Here is a 20,039-nt window from a genome sequence, read left to right as displayed (position 1 = left end):
ATGCACTTTTAAATCACGCTTTGCATTGCTTTCAAAATGGAAATGTGGTGCACACCATAGAACAAAACTTCAACCCTCTGTGCCCCAAAGAAATTCACCAATTCAACAAGCCCTATTGCTGAAAGCAGAGGGGCTGAGCAGGGAAACACAGCAGCCATTATGTACTCATCAATAGCTCGTGGGCAGGCCGAGATAAAATAGAATCTGCTCTAATGAGAGGGAGAATCTGGCCAGGCCAAGAGGTCGTCCTGGCTCCTCCCAAAGGAGAGCAGAGGTGGTTCAGCTTCACCTGGGCACCACAGACACATGCCTCAGACGTGCCCTCTAACCACGGCCAACACACAGAGACCATGTCACATGAACTGCAATTCTGCAGATTTTTGCACCCTAACAGAAAAATCTTTTCATTAAGTGTGGTAAAGGGAATTTCCTCAATAATTTTTCATGCTAGCTGACATTAAAAGAATCAAATGCCTTTTGGATCCGCAGTTTCTTAAGCTTATTCCTGGCCATCTCTTAAAGTTACATTTGGTTCAAGCATAATTCTAAAAATCTCCATTTAACTTTCCTCCAGAAATTGCAGCTCTTCTTAGAAAGTGCCGTCTAGTGACGCTGACTTAGGTTTTTGTATTCACTGAAGGCTCTTATCTTAGATGCCACATTGAAGTCTTAGTTGATTTAAACAGCTGCACAATTTGAAAACCTTATGATCTAATACAGGTTGTTTGCCACTCAGATTTTCTCTTAATCCTAGCTGAGATTGAGGAAGAATTTAATTTCAGGGTTACCAAAATATAAGAAATAGAAAATCAGCAGCAATGGGAATATAAAAGACAGCAAAGGGCAGAAAACTGTAACCTGTCTCCTACCTCCTGAAACGTTCTGCTCTGGCTCCCACTGTCATCTAGGTACGTAGAGAGCTTCCGAAGCGATGCTGCCACGTGAACTCGTGACTCCATTTGGCCGCTGTGGCTCATGAAGGACAGAACAAGTCCAACTCCCAATATACAGCCCGTGCTTGAATGTCAAAATAGATGAGGTGTTAAAATCACAGGAAATCCACATCATTGCTTGTCACTTATCATGGGAGTTTGCAGCACTCACAACCTGAGGTAAGACGGCCGGATTCTAAGTCTGCTCCCTGGTGCCTAACTGTGCCCCATGAACTGCCACCAGTACACCCACCTCCCCCCTTAAAAGGAGAACTTTATATCAAAACAGGTGTCCATCGTCCATGCTAGTGCTGTGTACCCACTAAAGAAAAACAAACAAAAACATGAAATAGTTTGAGTTAAACTCTATGGTGAGGAGAGGAAGAGGGGTAAAAAGCAAAGCCAATTATCAGTTCTATCTCTGCATCTAGAGAGATGCTGAGGTCCTCTCTCCACTGGCCGCCATGCTGAGTGCACTATGATTAACTGCATAAGGAGAGAAAAGACTAAATTTCAGGATATGAGCTGAAGACATCTGACTAATACAGGGGGATAAATGCAAGTCATGACTATGAGGTCCTGCTAAGTGCTTCATGTTTCCTAGTCAACTTCAACAAGTGGAATTTCTTTCTCAAAGAAACTGTGTATTTGTCTGTGCACAATGACATTAATCCTCTTCTCCCCTCTGATCCCTCGGTCTACCACTGGGTCAGAAGAGAAAATGGACAAATGACAGGCTTGTCAAAAGTTACCCCATGTGACAATTCAATTGGAATCTTGGGCTTTGTGCCCCAATTCTCCTGAAAGAATACATATCCATTTAAAGAAAAGAATTGTTCTCCTAGAAAACTTCTACTTAGTATGATAAGATAACGCAGCTTTGGGCTAAGTTTTTACTTTAAAAAGAGTTTTTGTCATTATTGTTTTTTAAAGTGAAGAAATGCTGACTTTGTCAGAAATCATCTTCACTCTGCTTTGGCTTGTCTCTCATCATGATAGCTGCCACTTAAAAAGACATTCCAGGGCATCTCTCAATAACCTATGTCAATGTCCGTGCATTACATCATTTTGCTCTTATATATAGCATTTATCTCCTTGGTTGGTGTCAAGAACCTTCACATAGTTTCATGAACATGTTAATTACTTCCCCCAATACCCCTGCGCAAATGGAGCATCTGCATCTGAGAAGAGACACCCAAACGGACAGAGAGGCTGCAGGATTTGCTCAAGGTCACGCAGAGAGTTTCCAGCAGAGCATGGCCAGAAGACGAGGGTTTGTGATTCCCAGCCTCCTGTTCCATCTGCCAAACCCCAAACCCCTCTTGGTGCCCTGCATGATGCCATGATGGAAAGCCTATAAGAAGGCAACAGAGCTCAAGTGTTTTTCTAGTTTCTATTGTATAACAATCTGGCATTAGAAAATCCTTTGTAAAGAAGCTACTGGAGTAACAATCCATCATTAGTCAGGCAGAACTGCTGCTAAAGCTTACATGAACTTAACAACAAGCTCAACTAGCATAATGCATTTCCAACCAGTTAAATCAGCATCTAACGTCGGAGAACTGCATGCTTTTGAAACAAATCACATTTCTGAAAGAGGAAAGGCTGCTCTTGATGAGCACGGATTTAAAGTCTTCATTTTCATTTAGAGTCTACAGGGAAGTTTTTTTGGCTATCTTTCTCTATTGATGCATATAAAAACGTGACAGAATTAGACCAAAGATATAGTTAGACAAAACGTGATTAATGCTTTGAAAAATTTGACTTTTGCTCCCTCTTTGACTATTTAACTGCTACGTAAGCTTAAGATGTCCAATGTTACTGCCTCAAGGACACCTTCCCTGGCCCAGCAGGAAAGCTCTTTCGTACCCTCCGACAACACCCTGTACCAATCTACTTCAGACAACTAGGGCCCACCTCCTTCACCAGCCTGCAAGCTCGCTGAGGGTGGCTACCATTGCTGGTTTTTCCTCACCACAGTATCTGTGGCACCTAGCACACTGCTTGACAAGGACAGGCATTCAACCAGTATTTACTGAATGCTGAAGAACTGATCAAATGCAATGTTTCAAGAGAGTCTAAAGTGGAGAGAAGTTCTACAGGAAAAAACAAAACAAAACAACAAGACTTGATTGTCATGTTTAGTTGGAGGCAAAATTTATGGGTGGCAAAATTCACTGAATATATCATCCAAGATTCAATCAAGAAAACTCAATTTCTATGTCTTGCCAGAAAGAGGGGTGTTGGGTTCATGAGGAAAAAGGATCCCTAGGATCCCTCTCAAAGCTCAGTAAAATACGTGCTGGGGTCCATCTTTCTCAATAAACAGGCAGGTATCTAAGTCTTGCTTTTCAGGCTATTCTGGACATACAGAAATGTCTATCCCCTGGACCGAAGCTCCTCCTTTTCCATCCCAAGGCATATGGGCACAAAGGCTTAGAAAAAGACATACCAGTTTCTAGTTCACATTTACCTAAATATTATCACAGCATAATTATTCTCGGGTAACGTTACCATTCCCTAACAGTTCTCCTCATTGCTACAATGGTAGTTAGTTGACTGTTGTAATGCATGAATATATAGATTAACTATGTATACACTATGCCAATATGAACATGTTAGAGTGTATACGTCTATTGACCTTCTAAACTGTTTCCTTCTATTTTGTCTCATTTTTCCACCATGCACCAAAAAAGTAGTCCTAAAGCTTTATTCCTGATGTTTCCTTTTGATTTCCAAGTCTTCTACATTTTAAGCTGTTTATTTTCCTCCTGAGTCTTAAAGATTTCCCGAGGTGCTTAGTTCCTCATTTCTACACATTTACCTCAATCTAGCTTCCCTTTGGTATGTCTGCCAGCTCTAACCCAAGAAGTGCTTGGGCAGAGATAGCTTTCAAATCTTTCTGTCCGTTGAAAACAAAAAGGAGTTAAGTGTTGGTATCTCAGACAAATGAAATAAGAAAATTATTAGCTATAAAATTAAGATTTTGGAATGGCTATCATAAATCTTCTATAAGAATAGTAACAAATGAAAAAGAGAAATTGAGTTTTAAAATTATATGCCCTATTATGTCATTAGTTATTTGAATTTCATATGCGAGTATATTAAAACATCACTGGCAAAAGGAAATCTGAGACTCCAAAGCTATGCAATTCTGATATATGTGTTGCTATATCAACTGAGATATAATGATATATTTTTCTAAAATTAACCAGAGATGAATCTTCAATTCCCTAGTTTATTGTAGGCTATCCTGCAGATTAAGTACTAGGCCATCTAATAATTAGTTCTAATAACAGTTAACATTTGTATAGCGCTTTGCCCTTTACAAAACACTATACAAATGTTATCGTATTTGTAAAAGCTCGATAGTAATTAACCAACGCTCAGGTCATTGATAGCTCGCATGACCAGTCAGGGCTGTGAGGAGCGCAATGGCAAATAGACACCACTAGATGGCAGCAAAGTGTAAGTGATAGAACCACACATGGGGACCGGCCCAGGTGCTCGGTTCTCTCAGCAGGGGCACATCTATTAAATCAAGGAAGCGTGGTGAATTTGCTCTGGGTGAATTCTATCACTGGAGGTAGCACGTTCCCAGATCTATTAACTACCTCCCGGTAACGCTTCCACTATTTCTCTTGAGGAAGGTCTGCCCTAGACTCCTGCAATCTCATTAGACAGGGGAATAAAATCTTTATGCCATGCGCCAGGCACTCAGGTCTGGGCCTAGTTACAATCGCTCTCTTTTTTTTTGTAATGGTGAGAAATACCTGCACATCAGAAAAAAATAAATAATAAATAGCATACTGTCAAGTGTCAATTGCTTTCTTTCTATGGAAATGTGTTCTCCACACTGTACTATGTAAAAGGAAGAAGAACACTTTGACGTCAGACAACCTAGGGTTCTCTCCTAGCACTGCTTATTGTGTGACCTTGATCCAGTCTCCTATTTGAGACTCACTTTCTTCATCTATAAACCAAAGTGATGATGATTCCTGCTTTAGTATTAACATTTAGGTTGTAATCTGGTCTTAATTACATGATCAATGGATGTGAAAACATCTAGCACAAAATGCAGCTACTCAGTATTAGTTGAAGGTGCAACCAGAGAGAGAGCTCCATAAGCACTGACACCACACAGCATTAGGAATGACAAAACACCAAACTTCATTAGCTATAGGAATAACAGAGTTTGGAGAGGATAGAGGGGGCATTGCTTGAAGGACCTGAGCTTTTAATTGGGTTCTTAAAGACAAGCAAGATTTTACTAAACGGACAGGAAATTTCTGATGACCTATTCCACTTGATTGCAGGATTAGTCCCCTCTCTAGGCCCACCCTTCCCTTTCCCACATTTGCTCATTAGGAAGGTAAGAATCAAGAAAGAATGAAGAAATAAGAAACTTATTAATAAAAAAAAGTTACTTTTAAAGTTAAATATGCTTAGACAGATCAAGTTTTTAAATGCATAAATATCCATATTGTGGTTAATTCATTTATTCCAATGGTCCTCCTTACATTCAAACAACCTTCCTGCAAACTAATGGAGATGATACATGAAAGTGATTCCTGATTGTTCCAACTGGCTGAAAGTTTGCAGCATCATAATCGCAAAATTTTTCCCAACTTCATAATACTCTGAGCTACAGCTATGATGAACTCCTATGTGGGGAAGGCAAGAGGAGGAAAGGAGAGAGAGAGAAACAAACATATCTTCCTCTTTGGTTGTAAAAGGCAACACCACCAACACATGGATGAGGCTCAAACATCTCAACTGGTCGTCAGACCCAATAACACTTAAATGGCCGCATCCCTTCCATTAATCACTTTCTATATTTGAGAGACCTCAATCAGGCCACTTAACTCTTTCTTTTCCCATATTCAAAACCACACTCAACATGTTATTTCATCTCTAAAGTGTTTCGAGATAAACTGGGTGGGCATCAATGTTCTCGCCCAATCTTGGCCTGCCTCTAAAAGAAGATCCTGTGGCTACCACCTACTAAGTGAAAATCTGGCTTAATTACTCATGATGAGATACTGATCCATGCAGCTATTTCCGCCACTGACTCTTCTGTCAGTCTGAACTTAGCAGGCTCGACAGTACAAATGTAACTTTAGATTACAAATTCCTAAAGGCCAGAAACATCAGCACTGATTTCAACTCATATTTGAACACTGCCCATTATAGCAAAAAGTAAATGAGTTAATAAATTGGAGGTTAGTGCTTATCATCTGTTGAGTTTCCTAGTAATAATGTGGAAGTCCAACAAGGTAGAACGTAGGTCCTCAAAGGTGTTAATACTTCAGAAAGCCTAATAAAACCGTATATTCTCCCACGCAAGTCACACAGACTAACTGAAACATTCAACGTCTCACTGAACGAGAATGTTTAACACTGTTCTTTGAGGTATTCTTTTCTGATCATTCCTTTTGGTTTTTGTTCATTTTCATGACTGGAATGAGAAAATAAATTAAACTTGAAGATATTTTGTTTAATAGACAAAATCTTTAAAAAACATGAGGTCTGTAGGTGGGAGAAGGATCTACTAATATTGAGGAGGGCGGGAACCCCTGGTGTAACCTATGTTTGTTTCCATTTTGACCCCTCAGCCTTTGGGTTTCACAGGGAAATCTAAATGGTGGTCAAAGCTTCCCTTAACCCAATCAAATTCAAAGAACGGTTTCAACAGATCTTTAAAAAGATTAAGCCATGAATACAATGAATACATGATATTCATGTGTAAGATGTGATACAATGTATACATGATACATGAATACATATATCCCCAGATATATGCCTCGTATGACACATATAAGACAGAACTAAGGTATTAGTAACTTAATGACAGCCACAAAATATCACTTTGGCTTTATATTGAAGCAAATTGTCTATTGCTGCAACTTGGTTTTCAGAACAAGTCAGCTTTAATTACAGACTTTTGATTATTACTGAAGACTCTTTGCAAAGGGATTCAAGATCAGGTCCTACAAATACTTCACCTCAGAATGCAAGATTTATGACAGAGTAATAACCAATCTTTAAGTATCTTTTGGGGGGAAACGGAATCGACATACTTGTATTCAAGACTAGAGTCAAAGCAGCAATTTTCCAGGGCATCCAAGGACTTCATCAGAAGAAGATTCATCTGCTGGCCAGATACGTCACTGGGTAAAGACCATGAGGGAAAAATGAATTATTTAAAATCATTCAACTGTCTAAAATACTTACGATATAATATTTTGCTCTCAATAGTTTACTGAAAATGCATTTCTTTAAAAAACAATAAAAGAAACAATTAATAATATTGACAATCACATATACTCATTTTGTAGACAGAGAAACTGAGTCAGAGAATTTATCAATAATTGGGTTTCTGAACATTATAGTTACTTGCAAACCAATAACTCTAAAACTTCTACTTCTGCATTTTCTCAGCCCATTCATATTTTAAACCACTGAAAAATAAAAACCGAAGTCAGAATCCCAAAAAAACATTTTTAAGAATGCTAAAGTGATTTTCTTCAGAATATTTAGTAACTCATGAGGCTGATAATATCAATAATTGTTCCAAATCCTTTTCTTGCAAAGACTGTTACTTGTGATTTCATGTCTCAATTGTGGAAGTTATAAGTTCCATTCTTTTACTTTCCTTTTTTTTTAAAAAAAAAAAAAGGGGTGGGGGTGAAAAAAAACCGAGCCCTATATTTTTCTGCCTTTATACTGTAATTGATGTGGTTTTTGTAATTGTCTTGGTGAGAACTACGACCTGTAAAAGTAAAACTTAAAAGGTAGCTCTATGGCTGCTTTTTCAGGCAGAGTTGTGGGCTTCATCACCAACACCATATTATCAAGGGGTTCCTATGTGTCAGCTCTCGGGCTGCTGCCTCAGACCATGCCGAGTGGAATGCAGCCCCAGGAGTGCCAACCAGCCAGAGAGCACTTTCGATAATGTCTTCTCAAACCAAGACTATAGCGGTTTTGCCTGAGGTGGAGGATTACATTTTGCAATGAGAACACACACACATACACACAGTTTTAATAGCTTTAACTAAATAAGTTCTATTATAGCTGTTTTCTGGAGTAAAATACACTTAAATATACTAAACAAATGCTAAAAGATCCTACTAGTATCCTCGGGGAGTTATGACAGAGGCAAGCTTTGGAATAATGTGCTTTTCTGAATAAATTCTAGACTGGAATTTAAATTCAGATGACTTTTTCATAAGCCTTAGCAAAAAATGGATTCACTGTCATAATTCTCTTCTGTAAGGTGATTTTTCATTATCAAGACCAACATATTGTCCTAATCCTGTTCCCTTAGCGGGTTGTTTTGGGCCACTTATTTGATATCATTGACTATTCAGTCAACAGCCCTCAAAACAATTACCTTAATTTTAGAAAAAGGGAAACTTTCTCCAAAAATGTCATTATCTGGTGACATTGTCATTATCTAGTAAAATATTTATTAGTACCAAACGGCAAATATTACAGATTCTTCTGCTTCAAGAAATCAGGAAGGTGGAAACCATGAACAACCATACCAGTGGCTACAGTACTAAGACACTGGCCTAAGGAAGGAGGATGCAATCAAATGTAGGATCATTAGGGCAAAGGCAAAATTTGCAGTTATTCTGAGGGCACTCAGCCTCGAGAAGAGCTTCTGGTGTCCTTCCCCAGGGTTTCCAGCAGGGGCAAAGTCAAGTAAGATAGACAGGGGTGGAAGGCAATTTAGGAATTAGGAATGAACGCTTTAGGTGAATCACCATAGGTTTCTCCAGGTAGCATGGTGAAATTAACCACAAACGCAAGCTTGTCAAGCCCTAAAACCAGCAACATCTCACGCTAAACGAATGAAGACGGGAGCCAGAGCCAGGACAGGATGAAATGAGTTGCCTGGAATTAAACTGCCATGGCTCATTTTTAGTTGTAAAACATGTTGCTTGAAAAGATACTGAAGAAAGAGCATGAACACAGATGGTGAAGAGACTGCCATTTGTAGCAACAGTAGCAAAGGGAAAAAAATCACTTTCAAGTTTTAAGTCTTTAAAAATACTTTGTGTTCTGTCACACACACAAGATATGTAACAGTCAACTCACATGCAAAGGGCAGCTTTTTGTTCAGGACCAGAACCAGGCCTATACGTACTAAAGCTGGTGAAGAGAGCAAAATGAATACTCTGGAAACACTGCAGACTAAGACTAAGCCAATCTTCCTAGTCATCGGACAGATGTTTCCAAGAGCTGAAAATGATCATCTGAAATATAGTATTCCCCTAGATCAACAACAGTTCTCATAAAGGTTTCACATATTAGTGTTTGCACAAAACTATATAAATTACAAATGCAAACTTAACCTCTGGTTTCAAACTGAAATCTAAATATAGCATGATGTCATCCAGTTTCTCTGCAGCAACACCATTTCTCGCCTTTGGACAGACAGTTAATTTCTGCCGACCAGGGAAGCGTAAGGACATCTAACATCACAACAGGATGCCCCTCCCTACTCCCCTATTTCCAACGCAGGAAAGTGGGGCTAACTTCCAAGTCAGTGACACCTAAATATTCATGATACTCAAATATTCATGTAGTACCACACTGCAATCAATCTGGATATGTAAAATTCTAAGATTTGTTAGAAAATAAAGAATAAATATAATGAACAGCAAAACTAAAGTAGATTCTTTAGCATGAGAAAACTTTCCCATTCAGTGGAATTTTCCACCTGGGTCTTTGATATTCTCTTAACTCCATTCACGGGTAAAGCTAGCAATCCAAAAATGAGCAATCAGACTGAATAAAGCACACAGTATAATATGCACAGATTAAGACTCTTTAAGGATTATAAAAATGTAGCCAGGGCACAGGATAAAGGCAATATTTAAAACTGGGTACACGCAGTTCTTAGCTGACTCAGTGATTCCCAGTACCCTCAGGCACAAGGGTACCCCAATCCCTTCCTCCCGTTTCACAGTGATATCAGTAGAGGATCAGCAATTATTTTCACCCTTATAAACCAGAAAAAAGAAAACGACTTTATTTATAGCTCCAGAAGATTAGACTTTTCCTCATATCTATCACACAGATGTATCCACAGCTTCCACCTAAGCATGACATGATTTTCAAGTAATCAATCACTTTAAAAAGAGCAATCCTTAAAATACATTAATATCTATGTGATGGTATTAGAAAGACAAATGCACACATAAAGGAGAATAAAAAATCAACTTGCCCATCTCAGAAAGTTTAGCAACCTCACACTGCTCAGATATAATGTTTATGCACGTGTGTATATGTGTGTCAAATCCTTCGCCTAAATCACAAAAAGGAAAAGCAGGAATATTTTAATAAACTGTACCTGAGTTTCTCCTCACACAAGCGAGAGAGAAACATCCCCAAAGCAAGGCCCATGTGGATTTGCACGGCTTGAGACTCATCAGCACTTGGTTTCCCAGGTAACCTGGCAGTCAGCATGTTCAGGATTTCCTCAACCTTCTCTTTGCAAGAGATAATGAAAACTGGCACAAGGAGAGACAAAGCCGTGGCGGCAGCAGAGCGGGCAATGGCACTAGCTGTGTTTTCACCAGAATAGGATTTCTAGGACGTGCCAAAGAGAGAAAACAGGGGGTTGGGCTTTTGTTTAACACATGAAGGAAGCACACCTATCACACAAGCTGTAGGACAACACAAGGCCCCTTAGATCCCCCCCTGCCAACCAGAAGGTAATTTTTAAAAAACCTGTCTGTGTTTGTCTATAGGTTACATTTTCACTCTTACTGAAACAATCTACTAATAAACACTCAGCTAACTAATAATGCCCCTTAAATTTTAAAAAGCAAACTGTAAGTGTCCCCTTTTAAAGTGTATGAATTCCCTCATACTAAAGCCTGAGACAATTTCAGGGTTTTGAAAGCCCATATGGATACATAATGAAAAACCCAAAGGGCAGCTATCCAAGTTTAGAGAAACCACCAACCCAAATTATAAACGTCCAGAAAGCCTGGAGTTTTGAGGGAGAGGAGAAAGGCGGGGGGAGGTTAAGTTTAGCATGGAGGAATAAGTGTAAGTCTAGCACAGGGATCTACTGGCAGATCTGCCAGAATTTTTGGTGGGAACGCTTCCCAGTAGATGGATTATTTCCTACAGGGGGTTAATTCCTTTTAATTAAAAAGGAAGTTGAAATCCTAAAAGCGTCTGGTTACAAAGCAATAACCAACTATTCAAAATGAAACAGAGAGCTGTATATGCTCCTTCCTATATGTAAGTATGGGAAAAGAAATGAATAACAGCCCTAATAAAATGACAGGGCAGCTGAATATGAACAGCTTCTACAAGAATCCCGTGTTAGAGAGCTCTACCAGACATTAAATACATTTATAACTATGTCTGGGGTGGGGAAGCAAGCCTGTCTATCATTCCTCACTCAAATGGTAAGACACACCATAAAGGCCGTGTTGTCCCTTGCAGTCAAAGCACATTAAAAAGTGTTTTTAATTCTATACTCATTTGCTCTCTAAGCTTTAGTACTTTAAGGATAAAAATGAAACATGTGTTAAGGTATTCTTTAAGTTAATATAGCACCATTGTAATGACAATGTACTACTCAGAATGACCTGGCTGCTAGAACACTGGAAATAAAAGAAGTGACTTTCGAAACAGGGCTTTGAAAAAGTATAATAATGCAAAAACCACAAAGGTAAGGGGCAACCCTCAGCTGGCTAGTAAGGAGATTATTTTTATTGGCTTGCAAGAACTAAGCAGTGTTATTAGAAATCTAATACAATAGCCTGTCCCGCTGAATATCTGAACCAGATACCTATTGCAAAGCCCTCCATAAAAGCTAACCAAGCTTTTCATCCATCATTAAAGAAATAAGAAGACTTTTGACAGAAAACAAATCATCATAAAGAAAGTACTTCTTTGAGCAAAATCTACCTTCCAATTTTATTTTACATTACCTAGTAAGTCATTTTTTGTCCTCAAGTAAGTTAAAAATCTAGTTCCAGACCCTAAGCCCCAGATGAATACATACCAGGTCCTCCCAAGGGCAGGAGGACAGAGGCACAGAAAATGTTGTACAGAGAAGATCTAAGGCAATGGAGTTTCTGGCTAAATTCATAATCTTAGCAACAGTTCAGGACCAGCACTATATTTTTATTCAAAGCAACTATAATCCTCTGCCACTCAGCTGATTGTCCCATGATCACTGTAATTCCCTAAGCAATGGATAGTGAATAAAGTAGAACCAAAATATTATTCCACACTCATACAGAAATAAAGCATGCACTACAACCAGTAAAGGGAAAATGAAATCTACACAAAAGAAGTGTGTTTCTAGTTTGCTTCAAATCTTAGGATATAAACATGCAGAAAGAGAATGACTAAGTAACAGGTGTCTTTTTATGATCAACAACAACATTACTTTGTATGTATAGAGTATCTCACAGTTTTCAAAACATTTTTTCATAAATTATATAATTTGATCCTCACAATCTTTCATAAAGTTGGCAAAGCATTAATTTTTACCTTCGTTTTACAGGTAAAGAAAATAAGATGGTGGGTTAAGTAAGTGTCAGGTCAACAGTCATAAACTAATACAGGGTGAGGCCAGGGCTACAACCATTACAGATAATAGTGTTCAATCCCTTCATTTCATAAACAAGAAAACAAAGGACCAGAGAGATTAAGTGAACTGCCCATCATCACATACCCTGAAATGAAAAAACATTGACTAGAAGCTCGGGATCCCCCATCTGCAGCCAATATTTATTTTACTACGACTGTGGCTCTTGACTCTGACTACATGTTGCAATAACCTAGAAAGCTTCCAAAATGCTGATACCCGGGGCCCATCTCTGAGCAATTAAATCAGAGGTGAGGCCTACACATCAGTATTTTTTTTTGTAATATATGTTTTTAAAGGTTCCCAGGTGATTCTAACGTACAGCTAAGCCTGAGCATCATCATACTCTATCATGGATTTCAAGTAAACAATTGACACGAGAAGAGTCAACCCTTGGATTTTCTGAAATTCTTTATTTCTCAGACTTACATAATAAAACCAGGAGAAAAGTCGTCCTCTGGGTTGGTAATGGCTATCCACAATGACCAGGAGGGTATCAAAGACCATGAAAACCCACTCTTTCATTGGAAGGAAATTAGGTTGAACCTGCAGATGAAGAAAAACATGCAAGAATAATGGAACAAAGGAAATAAATCTAAATATTACTTCTAGACCCAAGGTACAACCCCCTTCCATATCAAAGAGTGAAGTGCTATTTCAAAAAGTAAACTTCACGGGCTTGTGCAGTGGCGCAGCGGTTAAGTTTGCGCCCTCCACTTCAGCGGCTCAGGGTTCACAGATTCGGATCCCCGGTGTAGACATACACATTGCTTATCAAGCCATCCTGTGGCAGCAGCCCACATATAAAATAGAGGAAGATGGGCACAGATGTTAGCTCAGGGCCAATCTTCCTCAGCAAAAAGAGGAGGATTGGCAGTGGATGCTAGCTCAGGGCTAATCTTTCTCACCAAAGAAAAAAAGAGGAAACTTCATCTGCCAGATTGCATGAGATGGATAGGTATATGACAAATATACATCTTCACCTGTGTAGGAATAAGATTTACCTTTTACACAAGACTCAGCAGAGGGGAGAGGATGAGGGCTGCAAAACAGAACGTATCTGAGAACGCTTCAGAGTTCTCCTGTGTTCAGCGAGGATAATGTGAAGGGCGAAGGGAGAGATGTGCAGAGAAAGCAACTCAAAATTTGTCATTTCTATGACTTGCCATTTCACAAAGGAGGCGATATAGCAGCCTACAAAATTTTGCTCACCATCTCTAGCATTTCTGCTTACTCTCACCATATATTTATCATTCAAGAATCATCACATTTGCCTAGTTAATTAGGTATGAAAATATAAATGATCTTCATTTGGGAAAAGAAGAGGAAAGAGAATGCAAAAAAACAAAACAAAACCCAACTCATTAAAAAGAGAACTTGGTTTTAAAAATCATTTGTGACCATGGATGTCAAAAGCATTCATTAATGCGCACGTTAACACTCAGGTGGCACAGACTATAAAGGTCAATGCAGTGTTGAGTATCTCCTTGGAATTAATTCCTTGAATCAAAGAAGGCCTTCTTCTTAAGATCTGTAATTGTAGGTCATATGCAGACTTAGAATGAAGCTTGAAAACTTCAACTTTAATCAAATAATGAGGTCTTGAGTTTCTACTGAGTAACAACCAAGGGCAAGGTCATCAAGAATAAAAGCAAAGCCCCACCTCTGGGTTGTGGGCTTCTCAATGTTTTGTGTACTATGTGTCACAGTGCAGAAGAAAAGGGCAGGGGAATAAAGAATAAGAAAGCCTGGAACTCAAACTCTGAGCTAGACCACCGCTTATTACTGGGACAAATTACCTGTACAACTGGTAGTGTGACATAAATAACACCAAAATGAAGGCATCCCAGAAGGGTGCATTAACATTTTAGGTTGTAGATCTGCTTAGCATGTTGCCTCTGCTGAAGTATTCCAGGGTTCTTTCAAGGGTATGAAACATTTCCTCTCTAAAATTTTTCATCTTTTTCATCATTACAATAAGATTCAGGGTTTAAATTTAAATTTTCATACAGTAACTAACTACCTTTTTATCCTTTACGCAATAACCCCTTGGCCTCTTTCCCTTCCCCACGTGTAACACATACTTGTAGCTTTTGCCCCACGGCATCTATTCTCTTGTTTACTGGTAATAGCACCCTTTGGAGAATTCCCTCCTCCATGATTTGAAGCTTGGTGAAATGCTTAATCAAGCTACCCATCCTACCCTGCTCAAGGTGTGGGCATGGGACCCGTGGGACTCCGAATCTTAAGTGAGCGATGCAAAGACAGTAAATGACCACAGCTGATCCATCCCAGTGGGAGTGGTCTGCCGAGATGGCTCACCAGTACCTGTGCCTGGACTCCTCAAGTTGCCTTCGTTCTTCTTCTTCCCCTCAACCCAGTTTTTAAGCTTTTCCTTCAATTCCATGGGCTTCCAAATTCCCTATTCTTCTAGTTCCTTTTTTATTTAAATAAGTCAGTTTCTTTGCAAGCAAGCAAAAAACCCCACCATGAAAAAAGTGAACAGACAGCCCATAAGACACTCTGTGGGGACAGAGATGGGCTAAATAACATCGAATAAAGTCCAATTTTTGCAACAAGAAGTGTTAACGTAGATGCTGATGCTGATGATAACGGTTACTATTCCTGAGTGCTTAGCATCAGCATCTACCAGCCATTGCGCTTTACATACATTAACTCATTCAATCCTTACAACACTCCTGTCTGGTATTATCATCCCCATTTTACAGATGGGGTATAGGCTCTGAAAAGGAAAGTTACCAACGATAGGCCGTAGAGCTAGTAAGTGCAAGTATTAGGATTTAAATACAGGACTCTCCTACTCCAAAGTCTATGTTTTTTAACCACTCAGCTATATGGTCTCCAGATACTAGCTACTAGGTAATGGGGCTTAAAAGAAGAATAAATCCATGCCTTTTTATTTTGATGGATACGTATTATCTGAAAAAGAGCACTGGAAATGAACGTTGGCCAGCTCGCCACATGTTTAATTAAGAAATAAATGCTTTGCAAAAATGAATAGGCACTTTGTCATTGACATCTACAATTAAAATGCAAAGTACAATTTTTTTCAGTCAGTAAACACTGCTTATTTATCATTTTTTGACAGCATTGTTCACTTTCAGTAAGCCTAGTTAACCTCCTAAGATTGGTCACCACTGATGTAATCAAAAAGACAACCCCTGTTGCATAAAATTGGTACCTTCAAATGGAAATGACCACTTAATTGTGACGGAGAAAGCAAAACAGAAAAGCAGCAAAGAAAAGTGTCTTAGAAGACACTGAGGCTCGCAGCGGCAGGGCCCACAGGTAGCATAACTTGGTGCGGCCATCACAGACTCTAACCTCACAAACTCAGGGCCAGGCTTCTCATTTTTCCAATGTTACACCACCAAAGCCCAACTGGTCCAAATCACCCTTAACTCACCTCCAGGACTTCCTCAGAGTCTGAAGAGAGGCTGGCTTCGTGTCTGGACACAACGACAGCAAGACTGCTTAAGGCTAACAACGCGTTGCCTTTGACCACTGGGCTCTCCCTGTTTAAAAAGAAAAAAAAATTCCAAGAGGATTTTGGGCGTATTAACCAGGAGACGAGAAGGTGCTATTATAGGGAGGGCAGATAAAGTCAAAAAGCACTTTTATTCCTTCACAGAGCCTCGTAAATGCAGGTCTGTCTGTTCCCTGATGCCAGCAGCTTCCTTCCTCTGACACTAGTGCTGATTTTTAACTCTTCTTATAAATGCATGGTCATTATGCTTTTTAGCCACTTAAAAACTCAAGCTGATATATCTAAGTTCTTTCTTCCTAAAATTTTTATTTCATCATTTGACATTACATTTCCTAAGCTATTTTCTTCTGTGTCATCTTAGGCCAATTTAACTTTATCGATTTGTTCTGAAAACATAACCAAGGACAGTTATGTGAATAAGGCCAGCAGAACGGAATAGCCTCTGGCTTTTCTAAAGCTCTGGTATGTGGAACCAGCTTCTAGCAAACTGCTTCAGACAGCATACTTTACTAGCAACTTGACACACTGGCAGCTTTCCTCAGTCATCATTATCCTCCCCTTCTTTCATTCAATATGTCAAAGCCAGCAACCTTAAAGTCAGTTTGTAATATAATTTAGAGACCCTAGATAAGATCAAAAAAAGGCCTGTTTTTAGACTATTTGGATTGAGAGTTGCCCTTTTATGTCATTCAAATGGCAGTTTTCTAATGTTAGCAATAAAATCTTAAGTATAACTTCTGAATTTAGTACCAAGAAAACTGCACCTTTTTAATATATTTACCCTTCAAAAATGTACATTTAGCATTATTCCATAATTCCAAGGTGATCCTATAGAATAAATCCCAGGTGGGACACCGATGAGATGCTCTTGGCTTGTCAACTCTGTCGTAACAGAATTCAGAACAGAGCACTCATACACCATCGATAGTCCAGTTCTCAGTTAGTCCTATAATTGTGAGTTCCCATAAATATAGAGAAGGTTTCCCAACACCTGGACTTGAGACGTGGACCTGAATCAGTGTATACACCCAAGAGACACCCCTGCTCACCTCAGAGCAGGAATAGAACAGATATGTAGGATGAGGAAGGCTTCCAGCCCTGGTCCCGTGCAAGCCTGGTACCTCCAGTGCCAGCCCATCGTCATGACTGAACATGTGAGTTAGCGGGTATTAAAAGGTTAGTATACACATGTGTTCCAGCATTTTTGCTTCCTTTTTGCCATCTATCTATTCATCCATTCCCTCCTTCCTTCTCTCTCTCCCACCTTGGGGTGGTTAAGCTCAGTGAAGGCTTACTCTGCACACTCGGTCATTTTGTTCACTCCTCCTTAATTCATTCATCTATGAGGCCTGCCATAAGTTGATAAGACAACAACATTTATATTAGGGGATGGGGTGGGGAGAGAAAGGAGGAAGGAAGTCTTGAGGTTTAAGCAAATGGCTTCAACTTAGGTTTTTCAGTGAGGATTACTGGGAACTCATATATCTAATAATAATACAGCAGAAAACAAGGCAAGACCTGGGCATTCCTAGGTGCCTTAGCCATGAAATCATTTAACAAAACCAAAATTAAATCTTTTATTTCTAATATTATCTCTTTATCCTGCTACAAAATGGTCATGAATCCCTAAAGCTAAACAAAAAATAGTTTTAAATTCTCAGTGATCTGAGAATTACATCCTCAGTTTTTATCACCCTGTAGAAAAAGTTAGATGGTCACCAGAAACTGGCTATCAAAGCTTTTAAAACAAAGATGTTATATTAAATGACATAAAAAGTATCTTTCTAAGCCTGGAATTCTGAAAGAGAATTTAGCCTCAGTTTTAAAACAGTGCCCAAAATGATTTTATTTCAAAAGTTTCACTGGCCTTGACATTCCTGAGCATGTATTGCTCTTGTAAAATGGAGAAATATGTATTTACAGCCACAGGTAATTAGACCTTTGGTTGCAGACTAAACACATATTTGAAATTAATCTTTGAACAGAAAAAACTGGTCCACAGTCCACACAATGCATGCTTAGGCCAAGCTACACAATTCACAAAGGTACCGTGACCAGCTCTTGATCATCTTTGCATTCCCTTCACGCCTAGCACAGTGACTTACGGAGAGAAGACACTCAATATATATTCAGTGAAACAAATTTGAGGAGGAACTGGCCAGGTGAAAATCTACAACTGGTTCAGCAAACACTCATCACCTTCTTGATCAAATAACTATCCCCTAGCAGTCCAGCAGCAGTAACTAATTTGCATAATAACATGTCAGCATCAGTACAGTATTTATCCAGGCACCACCACTGACATTTTAATTAAATTGTCTTTTGAAACAAACTGATGCCATTAACCTAATTAAAAAGCACAAGGAAGGATGAGCTACACTGATGCTTTCTTACGGACAAAGTGTTACCTTACATATTAGTAAAGTGACCCAATCCTTTGGGGATTTTTATCTTCAGGTTCAAATCTATTTAATTAATAACAATGAAAATAAACTTACATCAATCATCAGGTTTTACCTGTGTTCTGATTCTCCCCATCCCTGATGCTTTAGAAATGCTCTCAAACGAGCAAATCAGTCTAATCCTGTGACTGGGGTTTTACTTCCTGCATTTAACTCGCAGCTCAGAACAAAATAAGTCCTCCACTAGCCCAAATCAGCCCGTGGCAGCCCATGGTCCAAGGAACAGAAAGCCAAGCTGGCAGGAGGTGCTGGTGGGGTACTCTCATGGTCGGAGGAAGCCAGGGGGACAAAATTAAGAGAGGGCAGCAGAGTGATTTTTTCCCCTGCTTGATCATTACTCCCAGCCTCTGGACCTTAACTATCTCCTATTCACTTGCTGTCGTGCCTAGTACTGCCAGGCATGCTTTAATAAGATAAGGTCTATAAAGTGCTTTGAAATTTTTGATGAAAAGGTAACACCATGAGAACATGAATTATTTTTACTCCGTACCACTGAGAATGTGAACACACTCTTCTTAGGTATCAGTCATGAAACGACGCTCTGCAAATCTGAAGATTAAAGTCTTGTTGAAATAAAATTTTAGAATGGAAAATGCAAAAGCTACTAGAGAGGCAAAATTATAGTTTGTTTTAATAGAAAGCTGCTGGTTTCCTCAGCATTCAAGCTTTTTGCTGCAAATGTCAGAGGCCTGTTTTTAACAGGATATATGTAGACTACATAATAGAACAAACCGTGAAAGGTAAAGGTCAAAGGCAGCCCCCTTATCCCAGGACGCTCTCCCACTGTGTCTGCAATTCACCAAACTAGATAAGCAGACCCAAATGAGGCCCTATCGAAGCCTCTGCACTTTAGTGTTCATTTTGTCAACAGATATGTCAACAGATATTTCCCAGCGCCTCCCACAGAACTGAGTGTAGGGGAGGGTTACCACTTCTATTTCCCCTTATTCAGAAGCCCTGAGGCTGAGGAGTGCCCTGTACCGAGATCAGACTTGACGGTTAAGTCCCCGTTTAAGACATCACTGGTGGAAAGCTGACTCTAAGGTAGATCACGTTTTCTTTTTTTAAGGCAAAACCTATTTAGCTACAGAATGTTCCGGGACGTGATAGGGATAAACTATACTGCCATTAAATATTTCTAGATAATATGGACTTTCAATACACATGAAATCTTCTAGGTGGACGATATATCTATGTTATTTGGCAGATAAGAAGATCAAGGAAGGCAAACAGATGGGGCAGCAGCTAAAAGCGATGGTGGAACAGAGAAGTGTGCATAACTGAAATGAACCTACTGCCAGGAACAATTAGTCAGCTCATTAACAAAGGAATCTGAAGAGACTGTTCAAGCAAGTTCATTAGGGTATAATTTTCTTAGTGAGAGCTGACTTAAGATAAATAAAAGTTTCAAGGTAGTAATACTCAAGTTATTTTTATTAAAACAATCATAAGGATATGACTGAAATTGTCTTTTTACCGGGTCTTCATGTTAGTTTTTAGTATTTAAAAAT

General features: G+C 39.2%; 1 protein-coding gene across 10 annotated transcripts in view; it reads right to left on the bottom strand.

The window, feature by feature from the left end:
• Positions 1 to 20,039, bottom strand: part of FOCAD (focadhesin) — a 269,889-nt gene that overhangs the window by 41,686 nt on the left and 208,164 nt on the right. For all 10 annotated transcript variants that reach the window (XR_011431488.1, XR_011431487.1, XM_023627427.2 and 7 more), the window contains 5 exons: positions 15,986 to 16,094; positions 12,988 to 13,104; positions 10,294 to 10,532; positions 7,013 to 7,102; positions 870 to 1,017 (listed from right to left, as the gene is read on the bottom strand). Coding sequence is in view for 8 of the 10 variants with exons in the window: in XM_023627427.2 (XP_023483195.1) it covers positions 870 to 1,017; positions 7,013 to 7,102; positions 10,294 to 10,532; positions 12,988 to 13,104; positions 15,986 to 16,094 (703 nt within the window). In the remaining 2 variants the exon portion in view is untranslated. The remainder of the gene's footprint in view (positions 1 to 869; positions 1,018 to 7,012; positions 7,103 to 10,293; positions 10,533 to 12,987; positions 13,105 to 15,985; positions 16,095 to 20,039) is intronic.

This window comes from Equus caballus, chromosome 23 (genome assembly GCF_041296265.1).
Source record: "Equus caballus isolate H_3958 breed thoroughbred chromosome 23, TB-T2T, whole genome shotgun sequence".
NCBI classification, from domain to species: domain Eukaryota; kingdom Metazoa; phylum Chordata; class Mammalia; order Perissodactyla; family Equidae; genus Equus; species Equus caballus.
Note: the sequence above shows the minus strand (reverse complement) of the source record. Positions and strands in the feature narration are given on the sequence as shown.